The sequence below is a fragment of the Rhododendron vialii genome, chromosome 10a (genome assembly GCF_030253575.1).
Source record: "Rhododendron vialii isolate Sample 1 chromosome 10a, ASM3025357v1".
NCBI lineage: Eukaryota > Viridiplantae > Streptophyta > Magnoliopsida > Ericales > Ericaceae > Rhododendron > Rhododendron vialii.
Genome location: NC_080566.1, coordinates 3132584 through 3159242, shown reverse-complemented (window position 1 = coordinate 3159242; position 26659 = coordinate 3132584). Strand labels below are relative to the sequence as shown.

At 39.0% G+C, this 26659-nt stretch overlaps 3 protein-coding genes and 1 pseudogene across 4 annotated transcripts; 3 read left to right on the top strand and 1 right to left on the bottom strand.

Moving 5' to 3' along the window:
- The first annotated feature begins 622 nt into the window (after positions 1 to 622).
- On the top strand, positions 623 to 2451 carry LOC131302640 (thioredoxin H2-like). The gene is made up of 3 exons (XM_058329384.1): positions 623 to 884; positions 999 to 1121; positions 2149 to 2451. Exons 1-3 carry the CDS (start codon positions 738 to 740, stop codon positions 2296 to 2298), a joined length of 420 nt encoding a protein of 139 aa, XP_058185367.1. The 5' UTR covers positions 623 to 737; the 3' UTR covers positions 2299 to 2451.
- Positions 2452 to 4679: 2228 nt separating this feature from the next.
- Positions 4680 to 7850, top strand: LOC131302641 (uncharacterized; annotated as a pseudogene).
- Positions 7851 to 12873: 5023 nt separating this feature from the next.
- LOC131302639 (thioredoxin H2-like) lies at positions 12874 to 14722 on the top strand. The gene is made up of 3 exons (XM_058329383.1): positions 12874 to 13182; positions 13295 to 13417; positions 14415 to 14722. The coding sequence occupies exons 1-3, from the start codon at positions 13036 to 13038 to the stop codon at positions 14562 to 14564; spliced, it is 420 nt and encodes a 139-aa protein (XP_058185366.1). The 5' UTR covers positions 12874 to 13035; the 3' UTR covers positions 14565 to 14722.
- Positions 14723 to 15309: 587 nt separating this feature from the next.
- LOC131302638 (plasma membrane ATPase 1-like) lies at positions 15310 to 25745 on the bottom strand. 2 transcript variants are annotated; one of them, XM_058329381.1, is made up of 21 exons: positions 25580 to 25745; positions 23952 to 24071; positions 23589 to 23687; positions 23136 to 23273; positions 22824 to 22958; positions 22537 to 22716; positions 21999 to 22205; positions 21778 to 21897; positions 21551 to 21670; positions 21218 to 21340; positions 21032 to 21136; positions 20767 to 20911; positions 19430 to 19594; positions 18888 to 19126; positions 18143 to 18175; positions 17943 to 18024; positions 17615 to 17775; positions 17312 to 17500; positions 17020 to 17202; positions 16758 to 16939; positions 15310 to 15633 (listed from the first exon to the last, which is right to left on the bottom strand). In XM_058329381.1, the coding sequence occupies exons 1-21, from the start codon at positions 25646 to 25648 to the stop codon at positions 15537 to 15539; spliced, it is 2892 nt and encodes a 963-aa protein (XP_058185364.1). In that variant the 5' UTR covers positions 25649 to 25745; the 3' UTR covers positions 15310 to 15536. The 2 variants fall into 2 exon arrangements, with proteins under 2 accessions (XP_058185364.1, XP_058185365.1); XM_058329382.1 differs by lacking the exons at positions 17943 to 18024; positions 18143 to 18175; positions 18888 to 19126 and having other exon boundaries at positions 15312 to 15633.
- Positions 25746 to 26659: the final 914 nt, after the last annotated feature.

The following is a 26659-nucleotide window of genomic DNA, read 5'->3' as shown; positions in this document are numbered from 1 at the left end:
CTTCCCCGAAAAAGTTTTATTAACATCCAGATTGACCAAAACCCTGTTGAATGGTCACGATCGAACATTGTAAACTCTTATTTGCGCTTGCTCCAGGAATAAGATTTTCTCAAGATTAAAAGGAGAAATAGACGACCTTTTAAAAAAAGAAAGAAAGGGAGAAATAGACTAGGCATCACAAAAAGGTGAGTGGAAGACCAAAATGTATCACATCTAAAAAAGTGAAGGAAGAAATAAATGTCCTCTTGCCTATGGAGGTCCTTTTTATTGAAAATAAATTTTTTATATCGTCGGTGTAAATATTTATTTATACCAAATCAATTGCATTGAAATGTGTCAAAATAGTGGTTCTAGTTAATAAAATATTGCGATGTGGCGCAATGCAAGTGATTTAGAGTAAACAAATGTTTACACCAGCGGTATAAAGAATTTATTATCTTTTTTATTTGGTTCGCTAGTCAGTGTCCGGGCCAATTTACTTTCATCTTTACTCATTTCGTGTTCCACTAAGAACTTATGTAAAAATCTAACAAATGTGAATTTTTTTAATAAAAACAAAAAATTCCAAACGTTTTAAAAATTAAGCGAATTAGGTTAAACACGGGTCATTCACGTTAAACAAGGGAATTCACAAGATATATTTCTCTTGCGGCTCCTCTGGTCCTACTCCTCTCTATAGACCCGGAGGGAGAGAGAGAGAGAGAGAGAGAGAGAGAGAGAGAGAGGAGCGAGAGTCAATGGGGGCGATTTTATCTAGTCTGTGGGGAGGCGGCGCCGCTACAGACTCTTCCGAATCGTCGTTGGAGCCATCTTCCGTCGTCGTTTTCCACTCCTCCAACCGATGGCAGCTTCACTTCAATGACTCTAAAAATATCCCCAAGCTGGTAAATCACTACCTTATTCCAAAACTAGGGCTCTTTTTTTTTTTCTTTTTCCCTGTTTGTCGAGATTTTGATTGAATTTCTGGATCTGATTCTTTTGTTTTCTCTCTCGCGAAGATGGTGGTCGATTTCTCGGCGTCGTGGTGCCCCCCCTGCAAACTTATGGAGCCTGTGATCAACGCGATGTCGTCCAAATTTACCGACGTCGAGTTCATCAAGATCGACGTCGATGAGTTAAAGGTAAGATTTTAATTTCATTTGTTCTCAATTCGTAAACATTCGATGTGCTATTTTGTTCAACATTTTTGACCCATTATCTCAAGTGAGTAAACGTTACTGGAGTAGTACTTTTTCACTTTTGTGTGGAGCTCATACTAGATTCATCATTCATGATTAGAACTGTTGGGTTTGCGAGGTCTGATTCATCGATTGCTATACGCGTGTAACTTGTACTCTCTCCATTCGAAGCATAGTGAAATTTGGCATTAGCCGTGGACGTACTCAATTACACAGTTGGAAAGCCGGGTAAAAAACTTGTGTTTTGCGTTCTTTGTCTTTGTTCTTGATCGTTATGGTGTGTTTGTGTTTTGGCTGATCTCTCAACAAGAATGGGATTTAGATGATCAGCCTAATTCGATAGTTGAATGTTTGATCTACACGTTTGATTCTTCGTCCAGAATTTCATTTCTAGGTTGGAATTCTAAATCAAAACTAGCGTTATCAGATCCAACACATTTTTTTGTTTTGATAACTCGGGTGTCCGGGCAAGTTTACGCGCACCTCGACTAATCCTGGGGTCCAATCCCATCTCCCACTTCCACTCCCACTCCGTATGGACTAGACCCAAAGGAGTTTATAGCACCTGAAGGTTTGGAACCTAAGGGAGGGAGGAAGCTTCTAAATCCCAAGCCTTGACTACTAGTCCAACACTTTTTGTATGAGATGACTTTTTTGGAATGATTAGAAAATCATGCCTTATGAAACGAAGGATTTTTATTGTCAAAATGGAAACTCATGAGGTGAAATTATTTAACCATATGGACCCCACATAAATGTGTGGTTCTAGAGCAGTCCGGAGCACGATGTGGTAGTGCTTCTGGACTATGGAATAATTTCTCCCTTGTGTGAGCTCCATACAAAGTGGAAAATATTCATGTACTTTTTGGGCGGGTGAACATGATAGCGCTCTCTGCAATTAGTAACATTTGCTTCGTGTTTTTTCATTTGTTTGACTGATTGATTGTGTTTCTGTTGGCGGAAATGATAGGACGTGGCCCAGGAATTTGGGGTTAAGGCGATGCCAACGTTCGTGTTGCTGAAGCAAGGGAAGGAGGTGGACAGGGTCGTCGGTGCTAAGAAGGATGAGCTCGAGAAGAAGGTTGAGAAGCACAGAGTTAAACCGAAATTCGCTGCTTGATTATAAACACACTTCTTGTACTTACGCAATGATTTTATGTCGATGAAGGCACTACTTTGGAATGATTGTAATGAACGCACCTGTTGTTTTGAATGGTGAAAACTGGCAATAATTTCTCTTGATTTGGAAATACAAAGGTGATTTTGCATCTTAGTTCCATCTGATTTGTGTTGCCAAATACTTGGATCTGTACAGGACTTTTTGAATTCCATTGAAACATCAAAGGTATCTATTACTGAATGTACTTGAGAAAACATCAAACCCTTAGAGGCTGTCTCATAATGCATTCGTGAATCTCACGGATCTTCGGACCGGACGTTTTTGATGTGTGTCTAATATGAGCTAATCTTGGTACTTTGTAGGGTAGCATTTGGTTCCTGCTTTCCAGCTTATTTTCCAATGATCGATGCTACGCGTGTTACTTTAAAACACAACTCAGGAGTTGTGTATTGTGAACGTAGACTTTCTCTGCCAACTTGGATCGCAGGTTGGATTGCATGTTGTGGTTTGGAGTTTGGGAATTCCATAAGCTGATCCTAATGTTGTCAACACAACGCTGTTCTGTCTTGCAATTCTGTATGTATTTATCTCCAGAGGATTCAGGGAAAATAGGGTGCAATACAATAGGGTAATATTAATGGAAAATAGGGTGCAATACAATAGGGTAATATTAATAGAGATTACCAATGCACTGCATCCTCTCAAGCAAGGCTATCGCATATGATTTACAGCCTAATCCCAGAGCTAAGATGGTTTCCAAGTCCCAAACCCTAACCCAGTCTCAAGCCCCTCAAGAAAACCATTACATAAAACACGGCAAAACCACATCCCAACCAAGTTCGTAGAGTTCGGCGGAAAATCAAAAGCAAGGGAGAGGAATCTGTAATAACTGCAGAAGGCATATAACGAAGGACAAGGAATTGGCAGCCAAACGTCTACATCCATTTCTCTATGATACATCAGAGTAAAAAACATTCTACAAGTAAAGCTGTGATCTCCCTCAGTACGACTGCTGAATTGTATCGATGTCGAGGCCCTTCAACTTCACGACTGATTCAACATGGCCTTTGAGTGTATGCAGTTCCCTCAACCCGGAGAGAGAGAGAGAGAGAGAGAGAGAGAGAGAGAGATCTGAATACTATGTTGTATTGTATTTCTATCACAATGCATTGAATTTGAAAGATCCATCACCTTCACCAATAAACCCGATACCTTGGAGTTGGCTCTATAATTCTCTCTAGAAATGCTTTGAGTACGCCAACCACGCACGGATGTTGCACACACACAATTGGTACTACACGTGGAAAACAAATCTGGGCACAAGGTGGCTCCCACTCTCCACTCTCTCTCTTGTTTTGAATTAGTGGAAAAAATTCAAATTTTTTTTTTTCAATTGGAAGGCCCTAAGAGAGAATTTTCCGAGTCCGATATTTTGAAATTTTTGAATTTTTTTCGCGGATTCAAAACAGGAGAGAGAGTGGAGAGTGGGAGCCACCTTGTGCCTAGATTTGTTTTCCGCATGTACTGCCAATTGTGTGTGCGTGCAACATCCGTGCGTGGTTGGCGTACTCGTATCATTTCTGAATTCTCTTTTGAGTTTTGTTGAGTACAATGTGTTCCATAATATACAAGAAACCTAGATGGTTGGCATGATTATTTTTCTTACATTATTCATCCATCAAGTTGGACCATATAATTGGGTTAACAACTTAATTAATCATCGGACATGATTTATAGATTTTGCATGTTGATTAAATATGGAGTATAAATGACTTATTCGGATAACTCCAAAACCAATGTCCCAAGGAGCGCAATTATTTAAAGATGATACTAAATAAAAAGTAGTCGGGCTTTTATCCCAAAGGTTTCAGTGGATGAAGTCTACGCCAATACCCCCATCCAGTATCCCCCTAAAAGGCGAGTTAACTTCCGAATCCATCAATTCTCCTACATATTCTTTCAATCTGTCACCGACCCGTCAAGCTGTTGGGCTTCTAATGGCTAAAACTAGAACTTTCCCACGATAGATTGTTAAAAAGAAGGAACAAAAAACAAAATTCTTTTTAACGGATCTCTTACTATAGGCTCTTTAAATCCCTGTTATATAGTCAAAGAAACATTTGAAAAAGGAAAACAACGGAGATGTTTTTGGCGCAGAAGGCGATTTTATCACCTCTCCGGAAGTGAGTCAAATGTTTGGGGAGGTAATTGGATTTCTATGTAGTCTTCTCTTAGCTTGTAATGTAAAGTTGAGATAAAAAAAAAAGATGGATTTCCGACAGATTTAGTATGTTCTAGTTTGAGAGTGGAATGTTGGATTTATTTTAGATTTGCTACCATGGACGACTCATATTTCTCTTGGTTATACAACTCCCAGATGATTTGGTGTTTGGGCAATGAGTTTGTGGGAACAAATGGGACGGCCAAACAGAGTTAACCTAGTTGAGCTGCGTCCAGGAAGAGGAACTCTCATGGCCGATCTTCTTCGTGTAAGATAACCTAATTCTCATAGCACATATTTGCTAGAGTTCAATACGAGCACTTTGTGTAAGTGCATACCCAGAACGTAAGGGTCAATAATTCGACACTGCATTTCGTGTGAATCAATATAAAGATTGAATGGATATTCCAACTGAATCTATGCAACTTTTCTCTGCATGGAGCATCTAAGTTTAAGAACTTTACAGAATCCTTGAACGTCCACATGGCCAGTTGAATGTAGTCCAACCTTACAGAAGCTTCAGTATGGCCACCTGAAGTGTATCGATGAAGATAGCTCTGACGTGAGTGTAGAGAAAAGAACTATAAGTACATTGTCGAGAACCCCTGTTTCATGGCATGCTACACTGGAGCAGGTTCCAGCAGGATGTATGATATTATCTTGAGCTTCGTATATAGAAGTAATGTGCGCAAATGCATGGGGAAATTGTTTGCGTCAACTGATCTTGCTTTCATTGTTCTGTTCCACGAATATGCATATCACGGGCTCTTTCGGCGATAAATTTATTTTGTTCATCTATACAGTCTGAATGTTCAATTAGACAATACGTAGATGCTTACCTATTAGTCCTCCGCTAAGGTATTGTGTTCCAAATTCCTGTCAGTGGATTTTGGTGCGAAGATAACTCAGCTGAGTCAACTTTCACTTTTGAGTTTGTAATGCATTGACCAAGTCCTTGAACTGTCTACAGAAGTGGGATGCAGAGGTATTAGTTATGTACTACTACTCTCTCTCCAATTGCTCTAACAAGGTAGGTTGATTACGATTCGGGATTAGGTTGAGGTAATAAACCTACTCTATATGAACCAGCATATAACCTAATGTCCTCACTACAAGGCTATGTTTATTATAAGTTGGTAATTAACCAACTCTATATAGACTTACAACTGAAAGTCGTTGCTTACATACCCAGTTTCCCACTTAACTGCATCAGTAATTTGTCAGTTGGACAGCTGAAACTATAAGCTTAGGGCTTAGACGATCTTCTATGCGGTCCTTGTTACCATTGCCTCCTCTTCTTTTCATTTTTATCTGTTTTCGGCAGAAGGGTGAAGCTGTTTCCGGGAAATCCAAAAAGGATAAGAAATTAATACCTATAGCCAACATATATTAAAAGATTTTGTGTGATGGGCAAACACTTGGTTGCTGGGTTAAAATGTTGATTACTATCTATCCAAAAAATTTGATATCTTTGGTTCAGTTACTTGCGTATTGATTTTATACAGTATTTGTTTGTTTAAGGGTTAGAGAAATTGCTGCCTTCTTTTTCTCTGACCATATGAGTTCTTATGCCCCTTCTTTCTTTATCTTTCAGTGCCAACGATCATAATTGCACATGAATTCTTTGATACTCTACCAGTTCATCAATTTCAGGTTTGTAGAGTTACTTTATGTTGCTCGGGCATTTTCAATGGATGTTGCGACTTTTTGTTTGGGGCAATAAAAGAAACAACATGGTTGCTTTTGGATTTGGTATATATGTTGACTACTAGCTGTACGTTTCTTATCATACCATAGTTCATGGTCTCAAACAATTGTATCGTGGACTATATGATTTTATTATTTGTTAGCAGAGAGCTTCTCGTGGCTGGTGTGAGAAAATGATCGATGTTGCAGAAGATTCATCGTAAAGATTCGCTTCCTCATCTATCGCTGTCAGACTCAACGCATGTCTTTGTGGACTGGACTTATTATCCCAACTAGATTCTTTCTAAAGAGGTCCTAAAGTGATCATTGAATAATCATTTGTTTTTTGGTGGTCAGGTTTAATTTTGTACTCTCCCCCCGACCTATGCCTGCGACCCTGTTTCTCATGAAGCGCTGCAAGTGGGCTGCAGCTGAAGAACTTGCTAAAGTTGGTCAAATTGAGGTTTGTCCAAAAGCGATGGAATTGACTCAAACAATTGCGAATAGAATAAGTTCTGATGGAGGAGGGGCTCTCATTATTGATTATGGCCTCAATGGATTAGTCTCAGACAGTCTTCAGGTCCGGTGTCTTTGGGTTCATTGAAATATACATTTTATGCTGGAATAGACTACTTGGTTTTATGGTTAGGATAGATCTTGTGCATTATGTTGTTGACATTCTTGGGCTCTCTTAATGAAGAATGTTTGCCGTCCAACTTTTTCCTTCGTCTAAAAAGTCCTTTTTAACATATAAAGAGGGAAGGCTACAATGTTTGGAAAAGGTCTCATTTGGTATCGAGAATGAAAACTACTTAGCCATTTTTAAGTTGTATTAATTTTTACCACTGTGTTCAAATATAAATATGCAGTAGAACATATGAACATCCATTATAATTTTGCACACTTCATCTACGACATCCAAAAGAACACGGCTGTCGATGAATACTGCTGGGTGCCTAGCATCATTCTCGCATAAACCAGAATTTGCATTGCTTTTCTTGTTTTCTCATTCTAGTTTCGATATTCTTACACCCATATGCTTTTTCAGGCTATTCGAAAACATAAGTTTGTTGACATATTGGATAACCCTGGGACTGCTGATCTTAGTGCATACGTTGATTTTGCTTCCATAAGGCACTCTGCTGAGGAAGTTTCAGGTAAACACTAAAATCTGCTGTGAATCTTCTGCGTTTTCATCAATTTATTCTTGGGGGAAAAAATGAAAAATTAATGAGCTACTGAGAAGATTGGCTTTAGATAATTTTAGTACTGATTCCATGACATCCAACATTTCGCAGAAGATGTGTCGGTCCATGGGCCAATCACTCAGTCTCAATTTCTTGGTTCTCTCGGGATAAATTTCCAATTTGAAGCACTGCTAGAAAACTGCAAGACGGATGAGCAAGAAGAGAATCTCATGACAGGATATTGGCAGTTGGTGGGTGAAGGTGAAGCGCAGTTTTGGGAAGGTCCCGAAGAGAAGACTCCCATTGTGATGGGTACTCGGTATATGGCCATGGCTATTGTCTACAAGAAGCAGGGCATTCCAGTTCCATTTCAATAAAGTTTCCTGCAGATGTCATACATCCTACAACTTCATCATCTTCTCAAGTTTGTCTTCTTTTTTTTAAAGGCGAAGCAAACATTTTATTAGAGGAAAAAGAGACTTGGATAAAAGAGCAAACATTCTATTTCAGGATAGAAGAGCTGATTTTTTTGGTATAGTGACCTTTTGAGAAGTGTGTAAAACCATGAATTTTTTTTGGTTATGTTGTCGCGTTAAATGCAGATAACATCTTTGTTTGTGGAAATATTATCATAATCGAACTGTCGTCTAACTTAATCAGTTGTCTTTTAGGTAGTGTTTGGATTTATGAATTCAGAATAATGGATTTGTTATTTGGGAAATTAAGATCTGTTTTCCAAGAAGGATTTGAGAGACTTGGATCAATGGAGTTCAAATAAGTTTGTCTAATAGGTATTTGATATTCTCCAACAGATGGCCATCTAGTTCTAGTACATGAATTGTGAGCACTGCCATCTTTACCGTATCTGTTCCGGGAGGGGGAACGGGACATATCTGTTCCGGGAGGGGATCCTCTCCCGTTTTCCGAAGGAATCGGAGAGGTTCTGTTTAAGGTATCCTTAGGTCTTTGTGGGTTTACTTCGATGATCGAATATGTTATTTTTAGAAATCGTTAAGAACATTAATCACATTGAAAATCATGTTCGTCAATTATTAATTTTGGATTTCAAAATAGATTTTATAAATGAAATTTGAATCGCTGATTGAAACTCAGTTTTCACAACATAAAAATGAAATTTTTAGACTCTCACAAGGCGAGCAATAAAAAGAGGAACTTTTTCTGAATCAAAACATTTTCGGTTCAACTCTTCTTATTTTTGCATTGGCTCATTCCAATATATTGTGTGATGTTCTTCTCATCCTTTAAATAAAATGAACAAGTATCCATCCATTTTGTTCGCGTGTTTGGTCTTGAATCATCGTTATTGTAGTTACATGAACCTTCATCATTGATTCGTCCTTAGTAACTTGATAGTAACCAGTAACCACTCCTTGCTACTCAAATCCAGACTACTTGTACTCAGACTCTTAGAGAACAATATGTCACCCTTTCCATTTGGCATTTCGACCTCCAAACCATTTGAATTTTATTTAAGTTCGTCGAATCTTCTTGTTTCTGTATGGGGGAGGACCCACCTTCTGAGAGTCAAAGACCCAACTTTCAAAAGAAGACTGAAAAAGCAAAGGTGATACGACGACGACTTCTGATCACTCGGACTCAACCAATAAACTACATCGATAAAAGAACCATATTGTTGACTTTGACGCAGAAGACCTAATTTTTTTTTTTTTTCGATTTAGTCGCGACTTGATATCATTCGTTTTGAAAAGAAAGGGAAGCTGTCGCTGTCATATTGGATAGTTCAAAATTTTGCAAAGAGTTGGAGAGGTGGCTCGTTGATTAAAACTACAGCCCCGAATCATAAAGATGTTATGCTGGACAACAACGTAATTTTGAAAGCCACTAGTATAGATTCCATCATAGAGAGAAGAACATACAAGACAAGACTATTTGCTTAGTTTAAGTTCTCGGTCAGCCTCAGCAAAAGGGAGTAAGCCTAAAAACTACTTCACATCATCTGCGATAACGATCAGCGATTGTTCAACACAAAAAACACGATCTAATTTCGAGGACGAAATTGTTTTAAAGGAGATAGATTGTAATGACCTGGATTTTTGCCCTATTTTTTTCGAATAAAGAAATTATTTTTAACCAAATAGTCTATGGTAATCGATTAATTATTTAGAAGTGTAATTAGATTAAACTAGAACCTAGATTAATTTTTGGCAACTGAAATTAGTTTAGCATAATTTTACCTTAACTTGTAACTATAAATGTGTGTACATATTTATCTATATTATATATACTAGTAACCATCTCATAATTTATAGGATTTGGTTAGCCATCCCTCACCAATCTCTCCCTCTATCTTTATCTTTTCACTTATCCACTCCCCTTCAAACTCTTCCTAAACATTCTCTCCCTATATCTCTATAACATCCCACACTTTCACCTTCCTCCACTACTCTTCTATGTTATTAGTTCCCCACCTCCCATTCATTTTTCTACTCCCTTTCATTTCTCTACAAAAAACAAACTCATCTCTCTGTCCCATTTTTCTTGGCTGAGAGAAAAAAACACTACGCAATCAACAAGGGAAAAAGAAGAAGAATCAGGTATGTGAGAAGGGTGGAAAAATCATCCCATGCATTCATATCATCAAATTTTTAATCCCATAAACTCCATTTTCATCCATATCACATACCTCTGTTCATGGCCTGTTTCTTCCTTGTTAATATCGTTTTTAGGCCTGAGTTTCTTCACAAATGTTGTGGAGGGGGTCGAGAGCTTCGATTCCAACCCAAGAATTGCCCAAAACGGTCAAGGATTGATAGAGTTATCGCCGTCCAAAGTTCAGTGAAATTTTTGGATTTCTGTTTCCAGACAGCACACAGGACTTATGAAAACCCCCAATTTCCTCCTAGTTCGAATGGTTTTCGGGCTTAGACTTCACGAAAGTTATAGAGCGTTTCAAGATCTTCGCGTTAGACATAAGAATCGTCCAAAATGACAGAGGTTTGTTCGAGTTATTCTAGTCCAAAGTTGCTGTTAGAATAAAGATCTTTTGCCGCCAAACGAAAACCCACCGGACTCCACCGAATCGTTTTATTAAAGGTAGTATAATTGCTTCCCTACTTTATCCTAAGTATAAAATAGTTTATGTATGTTGAATTTGAAAAGTTATAATGGTATTTATCATACTCGTGAATCAAACCAGAAGTACTCTGTTTCTTGGAAATTGAAAACCGAAGGCTACTGTAGGATGCACGTTTTTCTTTTAAAGTGATATTATGAAATTGCAGTTTGCCCCTGAATATACTTTAGTTCTCAATTTGAACCTAAACTATGTGGTTGATTTCTTTTTAGTAGAATAAGTGCATGCTATAATTAATTAATTTACTTGTTCAATGAACCTTACGGGCATCGGTCCAATCATAAAATATTATGTGTTTACTTACTCGCACAATATTATTTGATATGTACTTTTTATCTCATTGAAATGTATTATGTTATGAATCGAGCTATTATTGATTGTATCATGTTGTTCGTGCTAGAATGCACTTGGATTCATGGGATGGTTTCGAGTAGTGAACATATAGACGTGTATAAGTAAAAGATAAAAATGGCAAAGTTGATTGACAATATTGGGTGCCGGTAAAAGACCCTGGTACGGTAAAGTACCTTTAGTTGAGTTGGGGGACGGTAAAGGACCTCGAGTATGGTAAAGTACTCAAAGTGTGTGAAGGACAGTAAAAGACTTCGGGTACAGAATTTGGGATACGGTAAAGGATCTTAAATGCGGTACAATACCTAGTGTGTGTGTGTGTGTGTGTGAAGGACGGTAAAGGATTTCGGGGACAATACTTTGGGAAACGGTAAAGGATCCCTGAATACGATATAGTACCCAGTGTGTAGATTATGAGTATGGTAAAGTACCCAGTGTATAGAGTTGGGAGAAGGTAAATGATCATTGCAATGAGATAGTGCGACCCCTACTGCTGAGTTGTCATGTAAGCTGTTCCTTTATTATGGTTGTAGGTGAATCCAAACTGAGTACATAATTTAGTAGTATTATTCGTTTAGAACCCGGGTGCAGGACAAATAAAGGATGTGTTGTTCCATGGGACAGTCAAAGTTGGTAGATGTGGGAGGAAAGGATCTCGTGGAGAGAATTCTTAGATTTCATGTAAGTTGATGGATAGTAAAGAAAAAGATGATGTGCTATTATTCTGTACCTTTTGTATATTATCAATTGTTATATTGTTAAACTGCTAACTGTAGAGTAAGGGGTTAGTAGGATTGAGATTATCTACTGAGTTTCAAAACTCATTATAGTGTCGTTGGGCTGGCGTGTCAAGCCAGGTAATCAAGAGACTGAAGGACAAAATCCACTGCAAGATGATCAGTATCAGGGTGAGGACCTCCCAGTTGAGGAATGAGAATTTGTCGAGCCGTGGATGCATTACCCTTAAACACTCTGTTATTTTGAAGTATTGTTATTTAAATTTTCAAAAGTGTTATCACATTTGTCAAACTCTGTTTTATTTTGTTGAATTGTAAAGACAATTAAGTAGTTTAGAATTTAGTATTTGAGATTTTCGCTGCTAAACTCTGTTTAATAAAATTTTATTTCTTAAATTAGTTTTATGAATTATTAAATCAATTAGAAATGATTTAATTAAAGTGTCCGAAAATTGGGGCATTACAACATGGTATCAGATCATAGGTTCAACCCTCGGTCTTGGATAGATTGGGTAGATCACTTTTCAATAGCGTAAACCTGGATAATTATGTGTTTATCTTATTTATGAATTTTTCTTTTTTGTTTTACTATGCGACATCGTACCTGAGTGTAGCGTATAAATATTTTATTAGATGTTGCAATTTAGACTCTGAAGAAGTATGAAACTAACATTGACTTCGGTCCGAAGAAAGTGATAGAGGAACCGCTCCTATTTTATTTGGCTAGCTGATCAACCGAGACAAAAAGTTTAAAGTCTGAAGACGAAGAGACGAGCCCCCTATGAAAGATATCGTAAAGTTGGAGGAGGTTACTTAGTAAATAGTGTACTTGGCAAAATTAAATAAATAAATAAAAATTTTCTTTCCCTAGGTCAATCGTAACTGAAAATAAGTCGGATAGGATAGGTCTATTGTGAGAACGTTCCTTGAGAAAACATAGGCTCTACATGTTGACTAACATTTAAGCTTTACTTGTTACGTGCTTATTGTATATCTATACCAATAGGATTTGACTAATTGTACTATATTATCAACTTCTTTAAATCATTATTTGTCATTGTACCTGAAGCAAAACTTTACCATTGCAATTTCAAAATTCTTACACACGATACCTTTGGAGAACCAAATAGTTAAAAATCCATCGCCACAAAAATTAGTACTGAAACGAATGACCAAGATGCCGACATTGATAGCAACGCTTCCACCCTTGCAACAACGCTAATGTCGATGTCAAAGTTAACATAAATTAAGCAGAACGCCTGACGGGACATTCAACTTAGGAATAGAAAAAAGATAAAAAAGATTCCTAAAGTTTTGCTCCGTAAAAATTAAGCGGAACGTGACGGGACATTCAACTTAGGATAAGGGAATTCTTATATTTCTCTTGCGGCACCTCTTGTCCTCTGTATAGATACGGAGGGAGAGAGAGAGAGAGAGTCAATGGGGGCGTTTCTGTCGAGTTGGTTTGGAGGCGGCGCCGATACAGACTCTTCCGAATCGTCGTCGGAGACATCTTCCGTCATCGTTTTCCACTCCTCCAACCGGTGGCAGCTTCACTTCAATGACTCTAAAAATATCCCCAAGCTGGTAAATCACTACCTTATTCCAAAACTAGTGCTCTTTTTTTTCTTTTTTTCCTGTTTGTTGAGATTTTGATTGAATTTCTGGATGTGATTCTTTTGTTTCCCCTCTCGTGAAGATGATGGTCGATTTCTCGGCGTCGTGGTGCCCACCCTGCAAACTTATGGAGCCTGTGATCAACGCGATGTCGTCCAAATATGCCGACGTCGAGTTCATCAAGATCGACGTGGATGAGTTGTCGGTAAGATTTTAATTTCATTTGTTCTCAATTCGTAAACATTCGATGTGCTATTTTGTTCACCATTTTTGACCCATTATCACAAGTGAATAAACGTTACTGGAGTAGTACTGTTTCACTTTTGTGCGGGGCTCTACTAGATTCATCATTCATGATTGGAACTGTTGGGTTTGTGAGCTATACGCGTGTAACTTGTACTCTCTCCATTCGAAGCATAGTGAAATTTGGCATTAGCCGTGGACGTACTCAATTACACAGTTGGAAAGCCGGGTAAAAAACTTGTGTTTTGCGTTCTTTGTCTTTGTTCTTGATCTTTGTGTGGCATGTGTTTGTTGTTTTGGCTGATCTCTCAACAAGAATGGAATTTAGATGATCAGCCTAATTAGGTAGTTGAATGTTTGATCTAATCGTTTGATTCTTCGTCCAGAATTTCATTTCTAGGTTGGAATTCTAAATCAGAACTAGCGTTATCGGATCCAACACATTTTTTTGTTTTGTTTTGATAACTCGGGTGTCCGGGCTAGCTTACGCGCATCTCAACTAATTCTGGGGCCCAATCCCATTGCCCACTTGTGGGGAGCCCAATTCCAATCCCACTCCGTATGGACTAGCCCCAAATGAGTTAATAGCACTTGAAGGTTTGGAACCCAAGACCTTAGGAGGGAGGAAGCTCCTAAATCCCAAGCCTTGACTACTAGTCCAACACTTTTTGTATGAGATGACTTTTTTGGAATGATTAGAAAATCATGCCTTATGAAACAAAGGATTCTGATTGTCAAAATGGAACCTCGTGTGGTGAAATTATTTAACCATATGGACCCAACATAAATGTGTGGTTCTAGAGCAGTCTCCCCTGTGTGAGCTCCATACAAAGTGGAAAATATTCATGTACTTTATGGGCGGGTGAACATGATAGCACTCTCTGCAATTAGGAACATTTGCTTTGTGTTTTTTCATTTCTTTGACGGATTGATTGTGTTTCTGTTGGCGGAAATGATAGAATGTGGCCCAGGAATTTGGGGTTCAGGCGATGCCGACGTTCGTGTTGCTGAAGCAAGGGAAGGAGGTGGACAGGGTCGTCGGTGCTATGAAGGATGAGCTCGAGAAGAAGGTTGAGAAGCACAGAGTTAAACCGAAATTCGCTGCTTGATTATAAACACTCTTCTTATACTTACGCAATGATTTTATGTCGATGAAAGCACAAATTTGGAATGATTGTAATGAGCGTACCTGTTGTTTTGAATGGTGAAAACTTGCAATAATTTCTCTTGATTTGGAAATACAAGGTGATTATGCATCTTAGTTCCATCTGATTTGTGTTGCCAAATGCCAAATACTTGGATCCGTTTAGGACTTTTTGAATTCCATTGACACATCAAAGGTATCTATTACTGAATGTACTTGAGAAAACATCAAACCCTTAGATGCTGTCTCATAATGCATTTGTGGATCTCACGGATATTCGGACCGGACGTTTTTGACGTGTGTCTAATATGAGCTAATCTTGGTTCCTGCTAATCTTGGTAGCTTTTGGTTCCTGCTTTCCAGCTTGTTTTCTAATGATCGATGCTACGCATGTAACTTCAAAACACAACTCAGGAGTTGTGTATTGTGCACGTAGACTTTCTTTGCCAACTTGGATCACAGGTTGGATTGCATTTTGTGGTTTGGAGTTGGGAATTCCATAAGCTGATCCTGATGTTGTCAACACAACGCTGTTGTCTTGCAATTCTGTATGTATTTTTCTCCAGAGGAATCAGGGAAAATAGGGTACAATACAATAGGGTAATATTAATAGAGATTACCAATGCACTGCATCCTCCCAAGCAAGGCTATCGCATACTCCCAGAGCTAAGATGGTTTCCGGTCCCAAACCCGAACCCAGTCTCAAGCCCCTCAAGAAAACCATTACATAAAACATGGCAAAACCACATCCCAACCAAGTTCGTAGAGTTTGGCGGAAAATCAAGGGAGAGGAATCTGTAATAACTGCAGAAGGCGTACAACGAAGGACAAGGAATTGGCACAGCCAAACGTCTACATCCATTTCTCTATGATACATCAGAATAAAAAACATTCTATATGTATCGAAGTATAGCTACAAGTAAAGCTGTGATCTCCCTCAAACAGTGTACGATTGCTGAATTGTATCGATGTCGAGGCCCTTCAACTTCACGACTGATTCAACATGGCCTTTGAGTGTATGCAGTTCCCTCAACCTGGAGAGAGAGAGAGAGAGAGAGAGAGAGAGAGAGAGAGAGAGAGAGATCAGAATACTATGTTGTATTGTATTTCTATCGCAATGCATTGGATTTGAAAGATCCTTCACCTTCACCAATAAACCCGACACCTTGGAGTTGGCTATATAATTCTCTCCAGAAATGCTCTGAGTACGCCAATCATGCACAGATGTTGCACACATACAATTGGTAGTACATGTGGAAAACAAATATGGGCACAAGGTGGCTCCCACTCCTATTTTGAATCGGCGAAAAAAAATCAATTCAATTGGTAGGCCCTAAGAGAAAATTTTCTGAGTCCGAGATTTTGAAATTTTTGAAATTTTTTCGCTGATTCAAAACAAGAGAGAGAGTGGAGAGTGGGAGCCACCTTGTGCCCAGATTTGTTTTCCATGTGTACTGCCAATTGTGTGTGCGTGCAACATTCGTGTGTGGTTGGTATACTCATATCATTTCTGAATTCTCTATTGAGTTTTGTTGAGTGCTGTGTGTTCCATAATATACAAGAAACCTAGATCATTGGCATGATTATTTTTCTTACATTATTCATCCATCAAGTTGGACCATATAAGTGGGTTAGTAACTTAATTAATCATCGGACATGATTTACAGATTTTGCATGTTGATTAAATATGGAGTATAAATGACTTGTTCGGATAACTCCATAACCTAAGTCCCAAGGAGCGCAATTATTTAAAGACGATACTAAATAAAAAGTAGTTGGGCTTTTATCCCAAAGGTTTCAGTGGATGAAGTCTACGCCAGTACCCTCATCCGGTATCCCCCTAAAAGACAAGTTCACTTCCGAATCACATCAATTCTACTACATATTCTTTCAATCTGTCACCGACCCGTCAAGCTGTTGGGCTTCTAATGGCTAAAACTAGAACTTTCCCACAATAGATTGTTAAAAAAAGGAACAAGAAAAACAAAATTCTTTTAACGGATCTTTTACTATAGGCTCTTTAAATCCCCGTTATATAGTCAAAGAAACATTTGAAAAAGGAAAACATGGCAATGCAGAAGGGTATTTCTACTTAAGAATTGCTAGCAAATTTAAAGCATCACTCCTTTTAAGGTCTCAAAATTGATAATCTGTTTACCTTGCAATCTCAGCTCGTCTTTTCGCCTCTTCAGCCAACTGATTAAGGTCTGCATAAGCACCATGATCACCAAACATGGTCTTGGTCTCGGGAGGATGCAGCCCATGGAGGGTCCTCTGTGCTTGTGCCCATTTAAGCTCGCGTTCGTCCTTCCCAAAATGCTTTTTCCTTGTGAAAGCAATCTGCAATATAAAACAGTTTTACTGGATGATCATATTCAAGAGATTCATTCATTGTTATGCTTTTAAAATGAGTACCATACCCTTTGCTCAAACATCAGATCCCAAGCTTTCCCACTCAGTGCATATCTGATGGCGAGCTTAATAAAATCGAGGGGGATGTAGATTACAAGACAGTAAAGCCAAATCACCCCAGCCCAACCCCATCCAATCCCTTCAATAGCAGCAAAACTCCAATTTGCATAAATGGCAATCAGTGTTGCAATCTGCTCCAAGTTGACAAAGGTTATAATCAGAGGTTGCATAAAAGGTGGAAAAAACTTGTCAAAGGAAAAGAGATGTAGAGAAAAGATAAGGGGTTCGAAGTTCACTTACCAACTGAGCAACAACAAAAGCTGCCACAAGCAAAAGGCCCGGACGTTCAAGGAAAGACCAACTCCTAGAGCGTGTGACAAATATCAAGGCTTGACTGGTGATACTCACTTGTAGGTAAACTGCCGATGCAAGCTTCCTCAAGTTATTACCATGAGCCATTTTTTGGAGAGACGGAACCCCAAATACACGCTGAAAATTACATGACAGGGAGAAAACAGAAAATTTAAACTGGGTGCTTAGCTGAACGCGCCATGCCCAATCAAATATTGCATTGCCATTTACTGTAGTTATAAGTTTCCTTACAGGAAAGAAGGAAGTCTGGTATGCTGCCCAGAAGAAGATGACCGTCGTCATGGCCAAGTAACTACCAAAAATAATTCCAGTTGTAAAGATCTCTGCCAGCTTCCATCTATCAGGCTGAGGAGATGGTTTCACCCTATCCTTTGATATTGCCATAATGGTGCCTGGAATAATCCATATTAAGGACTCACACCCCACACAAAAAGATGTATTCAAGGCTAATGACAAGGAAATGAGAAGAAATACACACAAATCTACATGCTTGTGTTTGTCTATCTGATAACTAGAAAAGTAAGGCATGTGCATTCACTCTGACAGACAGAATACAAACCATCATTGAGGATGGCAATGATCAGCACCATGAAGGGAGGGAAATCAAACTTCCATATGAGGGTGAGTAACATAAAACCAAGCTGTCAAAAAAACAGAGAAGGTGGTAAAAGAGTACAAGCCATGTGATCCTATAACAATGTCCAAGTAATGTAAAACGTTTAGACATGGTTTGTTTGTTGCCGAAAATAGAACACTTACCACAATACGGACAGTTATAGAAACTGCATATATCTGCACCAATAACATCCAAAATATAACAAAGTAAGTTATACAAATCATTTATCAGCAGTTGTACAAGGCACAATGCTTATTATGCCCCATAGAGCACAATTGAGTTTGGGTGTATGAGTGTGTGCTGTCTTTTCAAGTGTCCTTTCCCAACCCCCAAGGAGGGGCAACCAGGCAAGTGTGTTTGCAACTGCAACACGTGTTTTCAGTATAATAAATGGTGAATAAAGATAAACAGTGGCAGCAGAGCAGTTTGCAGAGGCTGTGATACCATTTGGTGACAATTGAAGGAGATTTGTGAAGTGGTTTAATACTTAGAAGATACAGCAACCCACAGACCAAAGAACAGGTACTGCAGGCACCTGACAGACCACGTGTAAGAAAAATGCTATACGTGTTCCTCCTCCGTAACTCGAACAGATAGATTTTCCTTCTGGTTACCATTTTGTGTACAATGTAGTGGAATACCTTTCAAGAGTTTGTTTCTAAAAATAAGATATGAGGACAAAATCAAGAAGAATCATTTCTTACCATGACAGCAGTGGTATAAAATCAGTGTAACGGGTTGGTGATAGGTAGCATTGCCTAATTTGCAAATCCAAGCTTTCTCACAATGCATGCATTTTTGCACAGTTGACGTGCTAACTGACATGCCGAACCTCTCCTCTGCTAATGTGTGTTATCAAACTATTTCTTGATCACAACCAAAACTTACCGTGTAGTTTTTCATCCTCTGGAAGATTGCGCGACTAGTTAGGACAGCACTGATGATAACACTAAGGCCAGGTTCAGTCAGGACTATGTCAGAAGCACTACGAGCAGCATCAGTTGCATCAGCAACAGCTATGCCAATGTCAGCCTTTTTAAGGGCAGGAGCATCGTTAACTCCATCACCAGTCATTCCGCATATGTGTTTTCTAGCTTGTAGACGTTTTACAATCTCATATTTGTGCTCTGTACCAACAGATGAGGTCGATTAACAAGAACCACAGAAGAAGTGCTCAAGGAACATTCAACACTGAGAATTCAATATTCTGTTGTTTAAGCAACAGTGGAACTGTATTACACAAGAGAAGGGGATGGAAAATTGGTTTCCAGTTGCAAGTGGTGCCTACCTTGCTCCTTTTCGAGGAGTTCAAGGTATCAAACTGTTCTCACTTGGGGATGTTAGGTAGGACCTAAGCCTGGGTATAGTTAACCTAAGTGTAGAAATCATATCAACCGACATAAGGAGCAACACACGAAAAGAAACATTACCTGGGAAAACGCCAGCAAAACCATCAGCCTTTTCAATAAGCTCATCAACTGGAAAATGTGCAATTGACTCATCCTTGTTATGTCCTAACAAGGCAGATGATGGATGCATATTGATTCCCATACCCAATCGGCGTCCTGTTTCCTTTGCTATTGCCAGTTGATCACCTAATCGAGGTAGAGAAGGGTCATGTAAATGAAATACGATCAACAAAAGGGGCAAAAGCCCACCACATGGTAGATGGATTGGAGATAATAAGGAAAGAGAAGAAAACAATAAGAAACATACTTCTGAAAAGTGAAAATAAAACAAAAACGTATGATGGATGCACTTGTTGGCAGAATGCTGTGAACCAATCTTACAAGCACACACAATAGTTCGAACTTCTCTTGCACACGCACACTGACAATATTTTGAACTTATCATGGTCAGCTGGCAGCTTTTGAACCATGATTACCTATTATAAGGAAAGGCCAGGTTCCTGGTGTTCTACAAATATTAACTAGACAGCTATGAACTTTGGCCTTGTCTTCCAACTTTTATTTACAGAAAATATCGCAATGTAATTCTGCAAAACAAAAAAAATGCCTGTTACCCATGCAAAAAATATCACGTTTAACCATCCGTCACTGTGCCTGTTTCTACAAATGTCTGTTACCACACAAAAATATTCACATCATGGCTTCGGCCGTGTGCCTAGTTGATTTATGGCTTGTAGTATCATGTTATCCCTTTGACTGGGGTCCAACACCTGCATCCTCCTTCTCTAGTCTAAGGGAGTCCTGTTTAGCAAAGAAGCATACTTCCATGAGAAAGAACTTCAGTCAAGCCGTCTAAGCTCTCCCGAGGGAAGTTCATCCAGAAAGCTTGCTAGGGACTCGACGGTCATTCCCAGCAATTCAGTTGGTCGGTGTTAGCAATCTCACAAGATCTTATTCACCCTCTAAGGTTCTGCAACTGACGCAAAGGAGAGACTCAAAAGAAATGATTGAAGGGTGAGATGGCAGGTTGTTAAGTTTGAATCCCACCACCACCTTTTGTTCTGTTCTATATGTCCCAAAGAGCAAAAAAGAAGTATCACGTTACCCCAATAAAATGAGACCATTCATGATCGCGGTACAAAATCTTTCATAAACAGTTAAACACTTGTCACAGATCATGCACTTATTAGGATTCAAAAACAGTAGAAAATTTAGAATACAAAAGGAAAAACAAATCCTGTTAAGTAGTTCTTATGTTTTCTTTTATAGGGAACTGACTTAACAGAATAAATTCAAATCACATACTGGGAGTATGCAACAGGAAACACAAGGAGATATAAACACTAAAATACACACACCTGTGATCATCTTAACATTTACTCCAAGATTCAAAGCCCTCCTTATGGTATCTGCGCTGTCATGTCGAGGTGGGTCAAAGAGAGGCATGAGGCCAACAAATTGCCATGGACCTCCTTGACTCTCCTTCCTTCCATCAGGAACTTCCTGCAAAAAATGTTCAAAATTGTCCATCAACTATAAACTAATAGGTAATTCAAATGGCATGTGCATTTGCTAAAGAATAACAGAGAGAATGACCAACATATAATAACAACAATACAGTACCTGGTAAGCTACTGCAAGAGATCGTAACCCTCGCTCTGCAAACTTATCAATAACAGCATGAACTCTCCGCTCAATTTCTGATTTATTGTGTGCGAGGTTGAGTATCTAGTAACAATAATAGGTGCGTAAATTTACAATACAGTGAACAATCATCAGACACAAGAACACTGTTATTGATTAATGTACCTGTTCCGGTGCACCTTTGGTGACTCTATGCGTTTTACCTTCAATGTCAATATACGTCAGAGCTGTCCGCTTATCAGTGGGGTTAAATGAGAGGAAGTGAATCACTTGAATGCCTGCCCGTGCCTTTTTATGGTACAATCGAGCATACCAAAGTTGATATTAGTATATTAGATTAAAATTAAATACATCAAAGAACTGTAATAGAAGTCCTTTAGATAAAAAAATCTCATCTTCTGCTATTGTGCATTATTTCAGCTATTAGCAATCAGATGCATTATAAAACCTCTGCACTTGAATCTATGTGCTGGAAGGTTAAAATCCTAATTGGCCTACCTCCTTTGGATCGGATAGCATCTCCACAATGGCAGCGTCTATCGCATCTTGGTTTTCCACTCTGGAGGCTCTGGCAGCCATCAAAACTACAGTATCTGCATCTACTCCTCTAGCAAAGATCTACGAGGATACATCCAGGCAAAAGATTGGAACAACTAAAATACAGAATATAGAGATTAAAACTGAAGTAACCACACCCGACAAAAAACAAAAGGAAAAAGATAAACCTCAATAAGACTTTTATCAACTGTCAGCTTGTTCAATGTCAGAGTTCCAGTTTTATCGCTGCAAAGCACATCCATGCCGGCCATTTCTTCAATTGCTGTCATTCTTTTTGTGATGGCTCCCTACAATTGTTAAGATTAAGAATAAGAACAACCTTGTGCATACAAGCAGCCTTAAACTAAAAACAGTTAGTGTACTACATCAGAATGCCCCTCTAACAAACCTGCTGAGATAAGCGGTGGGAACCAATTGCCATTGTCACTGATAACACTGTCGGCATGGCAATGGGGATCCCTCCGATAAGGAGGACCAGCAAATTGTCAATTACTTGGCGATATGGCCGATGTTGAATTGGGACCATCACGATGATCTCTATTATCATCCCCACAGCAATACAACATATACAGAAATTCCCAATGGCAGTCAAGACCTACAAGTCGTAAAAAGATGATGATAAAACACAAAGGCCGAACGGAAACAACTGAACAACTGAATAAAAAGAATGTGAAATGGACTTTGTTATATGGCAAGTATTTACTCATCAACCAGAATAGGTGGGCTTCAGATATGGTCATACTGAAAACCTTAACCAACACTAGGAGCCATTTTATTGAAATGAACATGAAGGGTAAAAGTATGGTTGAGAAACAAACTGGACCTCTTGCCTTCAATTTGGTTCACTTTCACTTTGGTATAAATATTATGATTTTTACTACTTTTTAGGACAGCTCGATCTAAAAAATTAGTTCACAAGTCCTTACCTTCTGAAAATGGCCAACTTGATTCGTAGAGTCCACAAGGTGAGCAGCCTTTCCAAAGAATGTGTGGACACCAGTGGCAATTACCACCGCTTCTATCTCTCCCTGTTTACAAGTGGACCCTGAATAAACCCCTTCCCCAGCGCCTTTTGTCACAGGAAGGGACTCACCAGTCAGAGCAGACTGCATGCCAGAAAAAGGGTATCGAAGTAAGAGAGCTGAACCGATAAATAGAGAATGAAATCAACCTACTACAGCTAGACTGAGACGAGAATTATGGTTAAAAGCACCTGGTCTACTTTCAATGGATCACCATCAAGGAGACGAGCATCAGCAGGAATTATATCCCCAAGTTTGATACTAATTATGTCACCTGGAACAAGAACAGCTGCATCTTTCTCGCTCCATTTCCCGTCTCGAAGAACCTACGATACCATGCCTTAGATTTCATCGATCTAGTGGAGAAGATATCCATAGTAACTCATAATAGACTCTAAATAAATTGGTGAAGCAAGCCGAATGAACATGTGAAGGTTATGTCATAAATCACGTTGGATACTCAACCCAAAGAAAAGTAGAAAGCACTTGTCAACTTCTAGTACCTTTGCTTTAGGTGCAAGACGAGCCATGAGAGCTGCAGCAGCATTGCTGGCATTGTTCTCTTCAACAAAACTTATGGTCGAATTGATCAAAAGAAGGATAATGATCCCGATGAAATCTTGCCAATCAGGCGGTTTTCCCTGCCACACACAAAGGGAATGTAAAAGTTCCTTTAAGCAACATCCTCGCAGATACTTAAAACGGTTGGAACAAAAGAAACACACCAATGCCTTGTTTCAGTAGTCTGATAGACAAAATTTACAAAGCGCACGATAAACTAAACCATACATATATGGTAAAATTTTCTTTACTCAGTTCCCATAAAAACAACCTGCGCTCATTTGCCTAAAATAAGAATAACTCAAGTCTTCTGATCCTATCACAACTTGAGTTGTTGATTTTTTTCTCCTACTTTCTGAGAAACAAGCAACGCGTAGCAAAGAAACAGTGCTTACTCCTCCATTAGCAAGTGCAATGGCCATAATTGCTGCAGCTTCCATGACCCATGAGAGAGGATTCCACATAAAACTTAAGAACTTCAAAATCTTGCTCTCCTACAAAGTTCAAAAATAAAAATAAATAAGCTCTTAGAAAGAAAGTAGTTGGGCTAAATCTCAACTATTACGTTTGGTTGCAGGAGTTAGACTTCAAAATTAATGGGGAAGCAAGTCTAATAATCAACTAATGAACCCCCAAATCTCCTGTGCACACAAACTAACAAAGATACAGATAGAAACTTCATTATCAAGACCCCAAAATAACCACTACCAACAACCAGAAAAGTAAAAAAGATGAAACTTTATATTTGTAAGCTTCACCTCCTTTTCCTCAAGCTTGTTGTACCCAAAAATGATAAGTCTCTCCTCAGCAAACTCAGCCGTCAGTCCTTCTCTTCCACATCGCAGATTCACAAAAACCTCCTCAATCTCTATGTTCTCCTACAAAATCAAATTACAAACTCAAATTCACCACCGACTACAAACCAAACTAATCAAAAGAACCAAAAACACACACATAGGGAAAACAAGTATGCGAACAACAGCAGCACAAAAAACCTTAGGGCCCGTTCAATTAGACAGAAAGGATGGGAAAGTCAACTTTGCTGTAACTTGTTGTGGGACTCACAACCTTAAAGTTTCCACTAATATAAACACTTTCCTCCAAAATAGATACAGCAAAAAATAAGGAATTCTAGGTTTAATTCAAAATTCTTCGTCAACAGAAGAACAACAGACGTAGGCAGAAAAATAAATATCATTTTCCTTTACTTCACTAGTTCACTCCACTTTCTTGAGAAAAGGGGCGGTCCTAGGGGTTGCAAGGGGGGACACGGCCCCCGCACAACTTCAAATATTCTCATGGCTTATACTAATGTTTAGGTTAATTAGGAAAAATTCTACGGAATTGGTTCCTGCAAGTCACTTGAGTGGGAAAAAATTCTTAAATTTCTGTGTGGGGGCTAAAAAGGCTTAATTGCAAGAACACCCCTTTAACTATCATTTTTTGACAACTTCACCCCCTTAACTACCAAACTCCCCAACTACACCCCCTTAGCTACCAAATTCGAGCAACTTCACCCCTCCCCCATTTTCCGTCCAATTCTGTTAGAAATTCGGATGGAAAATGTCAAAGTTGGATGAAAAATTAATTCAACATACCAAAATGCCCTTTTGGGGTGTTATACACACACTCTCTCTCCTCTCCTCTACACCAAACTATACACCCCCCCCCCCCCCCCCCCCTCTTCCTCCTCCACATCAGATCTTCTCCTCTCTCTGCACGATCTCTTTCCTCCCTCTACACCACCTGACCTAAACCCAACACCCCCTCTCACGACCAGTACCACCTACCTCCATGAGATCTCCACCATTTCCTCCTCCTCCTCCTCCTCCGTCCTCCCCTCACCACCCAAGCACACCACCCGATTACCCCCTTCTCTCCTCCTATTGAAACTATTTTTGTAAGCTTAGGGGTACCTTGGTCATTTTCTTTCAGTCCATCCATTTTTTTAACGGAAAATGGGGGAGGGGTGAAGTTGCTCGAATTTGGTAGTTCATGGGGTGTAGTTGGAGAGTTTGGTAGTTAAGGGAGTGAAGTTGCCAAAAATTGATAGTTAAGGGGTGTTCAGCCGGGTAAAAATTCCTAAAATTTCAAGTTTTTAATTATTTTTTATGTTGCGTATATATAATTGAACGATGGCTACGCACATACACCCAATATCATCTCTTCATTGGACCTCGCAAATAGCAATATATGCTGATAACATGTAATACTTTTTATTATCAATAGGAAAATACATGTGATTCAGAGCCTGCAGACACAAATTCTGCGCCTCTTGGGATTACACTATTAACGTAAGATTCCCGATAACTGAAAGGAGTCTGGGTAAGCAAAACAACGGGGGGGAGAGAGAGAGAGAGAGAGAGCAGTTTCGGAAATTCCATACCAAATCCACCGCTTCCTTCTTCAGAGCCTCCAGTGTTTCATCTTTGGTTTCCATCTCGACCACTTTCATGTTGTGCTATTACAGAAATCCAAAAACAGAGAGAGATTATATACTTACAAAACATACGCAAACATGCATATGAATAAGCGCAAACTCATGGTATACGCTTCTCTAATCCGTACCTATACGGCTATACGTACACAAACGTTGCCGGAGAAGACGGCGGTAATTATGGACTGACCGACTACCACTAGTCTACTACTACTTTCGTTTTATCGGGGAGGGGTTTTGGGCAGAAGATAACCAAGAAGACAATCAACAAAAGCGGCATAATGGCAGCACAGGTGTCGTGTAGTAGAGATGACATCCTTCTCTCTTATCTCATTGTGTCTAAGCAGCTTCTCTCTCTCTCTCTCTCTCTCTCTCTCTCTCTCTCTCTCATTGTGTCTAAGCAGCTTCTCTCTCTCATACGGAGTGTGTGTCTGTCGAAATTTGACAAGTATCATGAGCTGCATGTTGCCCGTGTAGGAAGCAGGATCGTTTATACGCCTTGGGGGCGGCTCCAGAATTTTAGCTTAGACAAGAAAAATATCTTAAATTTTTTTCTGGTGTAAAATAAACATATGAATCTGAAAAAATTTATCGCAACGTAAATAGTTGGGAGTATCACATCACGTAGGTAATGCAACATGGTACACCTCGCCGTGTGGTACTCCATCCAGAAGCGCTGAATAATTACTCGTTCGAAACCCACCCGCGCGTTTTTCCCATCAACTTAGGTTTAGTAGAATATTTTGGGTGCATGAGTTCTTGCTAAATTTATTTGGTATTTTTGTCTAGATAGCAATTTTGGAACATTAATTATCTTTTCTTTATGTTAAAAGACAACTCGTTCTCCTTAAATTTTTTCTTTTCGTAATTTTTTGGTATTATTTATTTTTTATAATTATTGTTTAGCATTTCGTTATAATTTTTAAGATTAATTATTTGTCTTTGCGAGATTGATCCAAAGAGCATAATCATGTAGTCTAAATTGAAGCAAAATTCATATATATAGAACAACATTAAATAAAACACCAG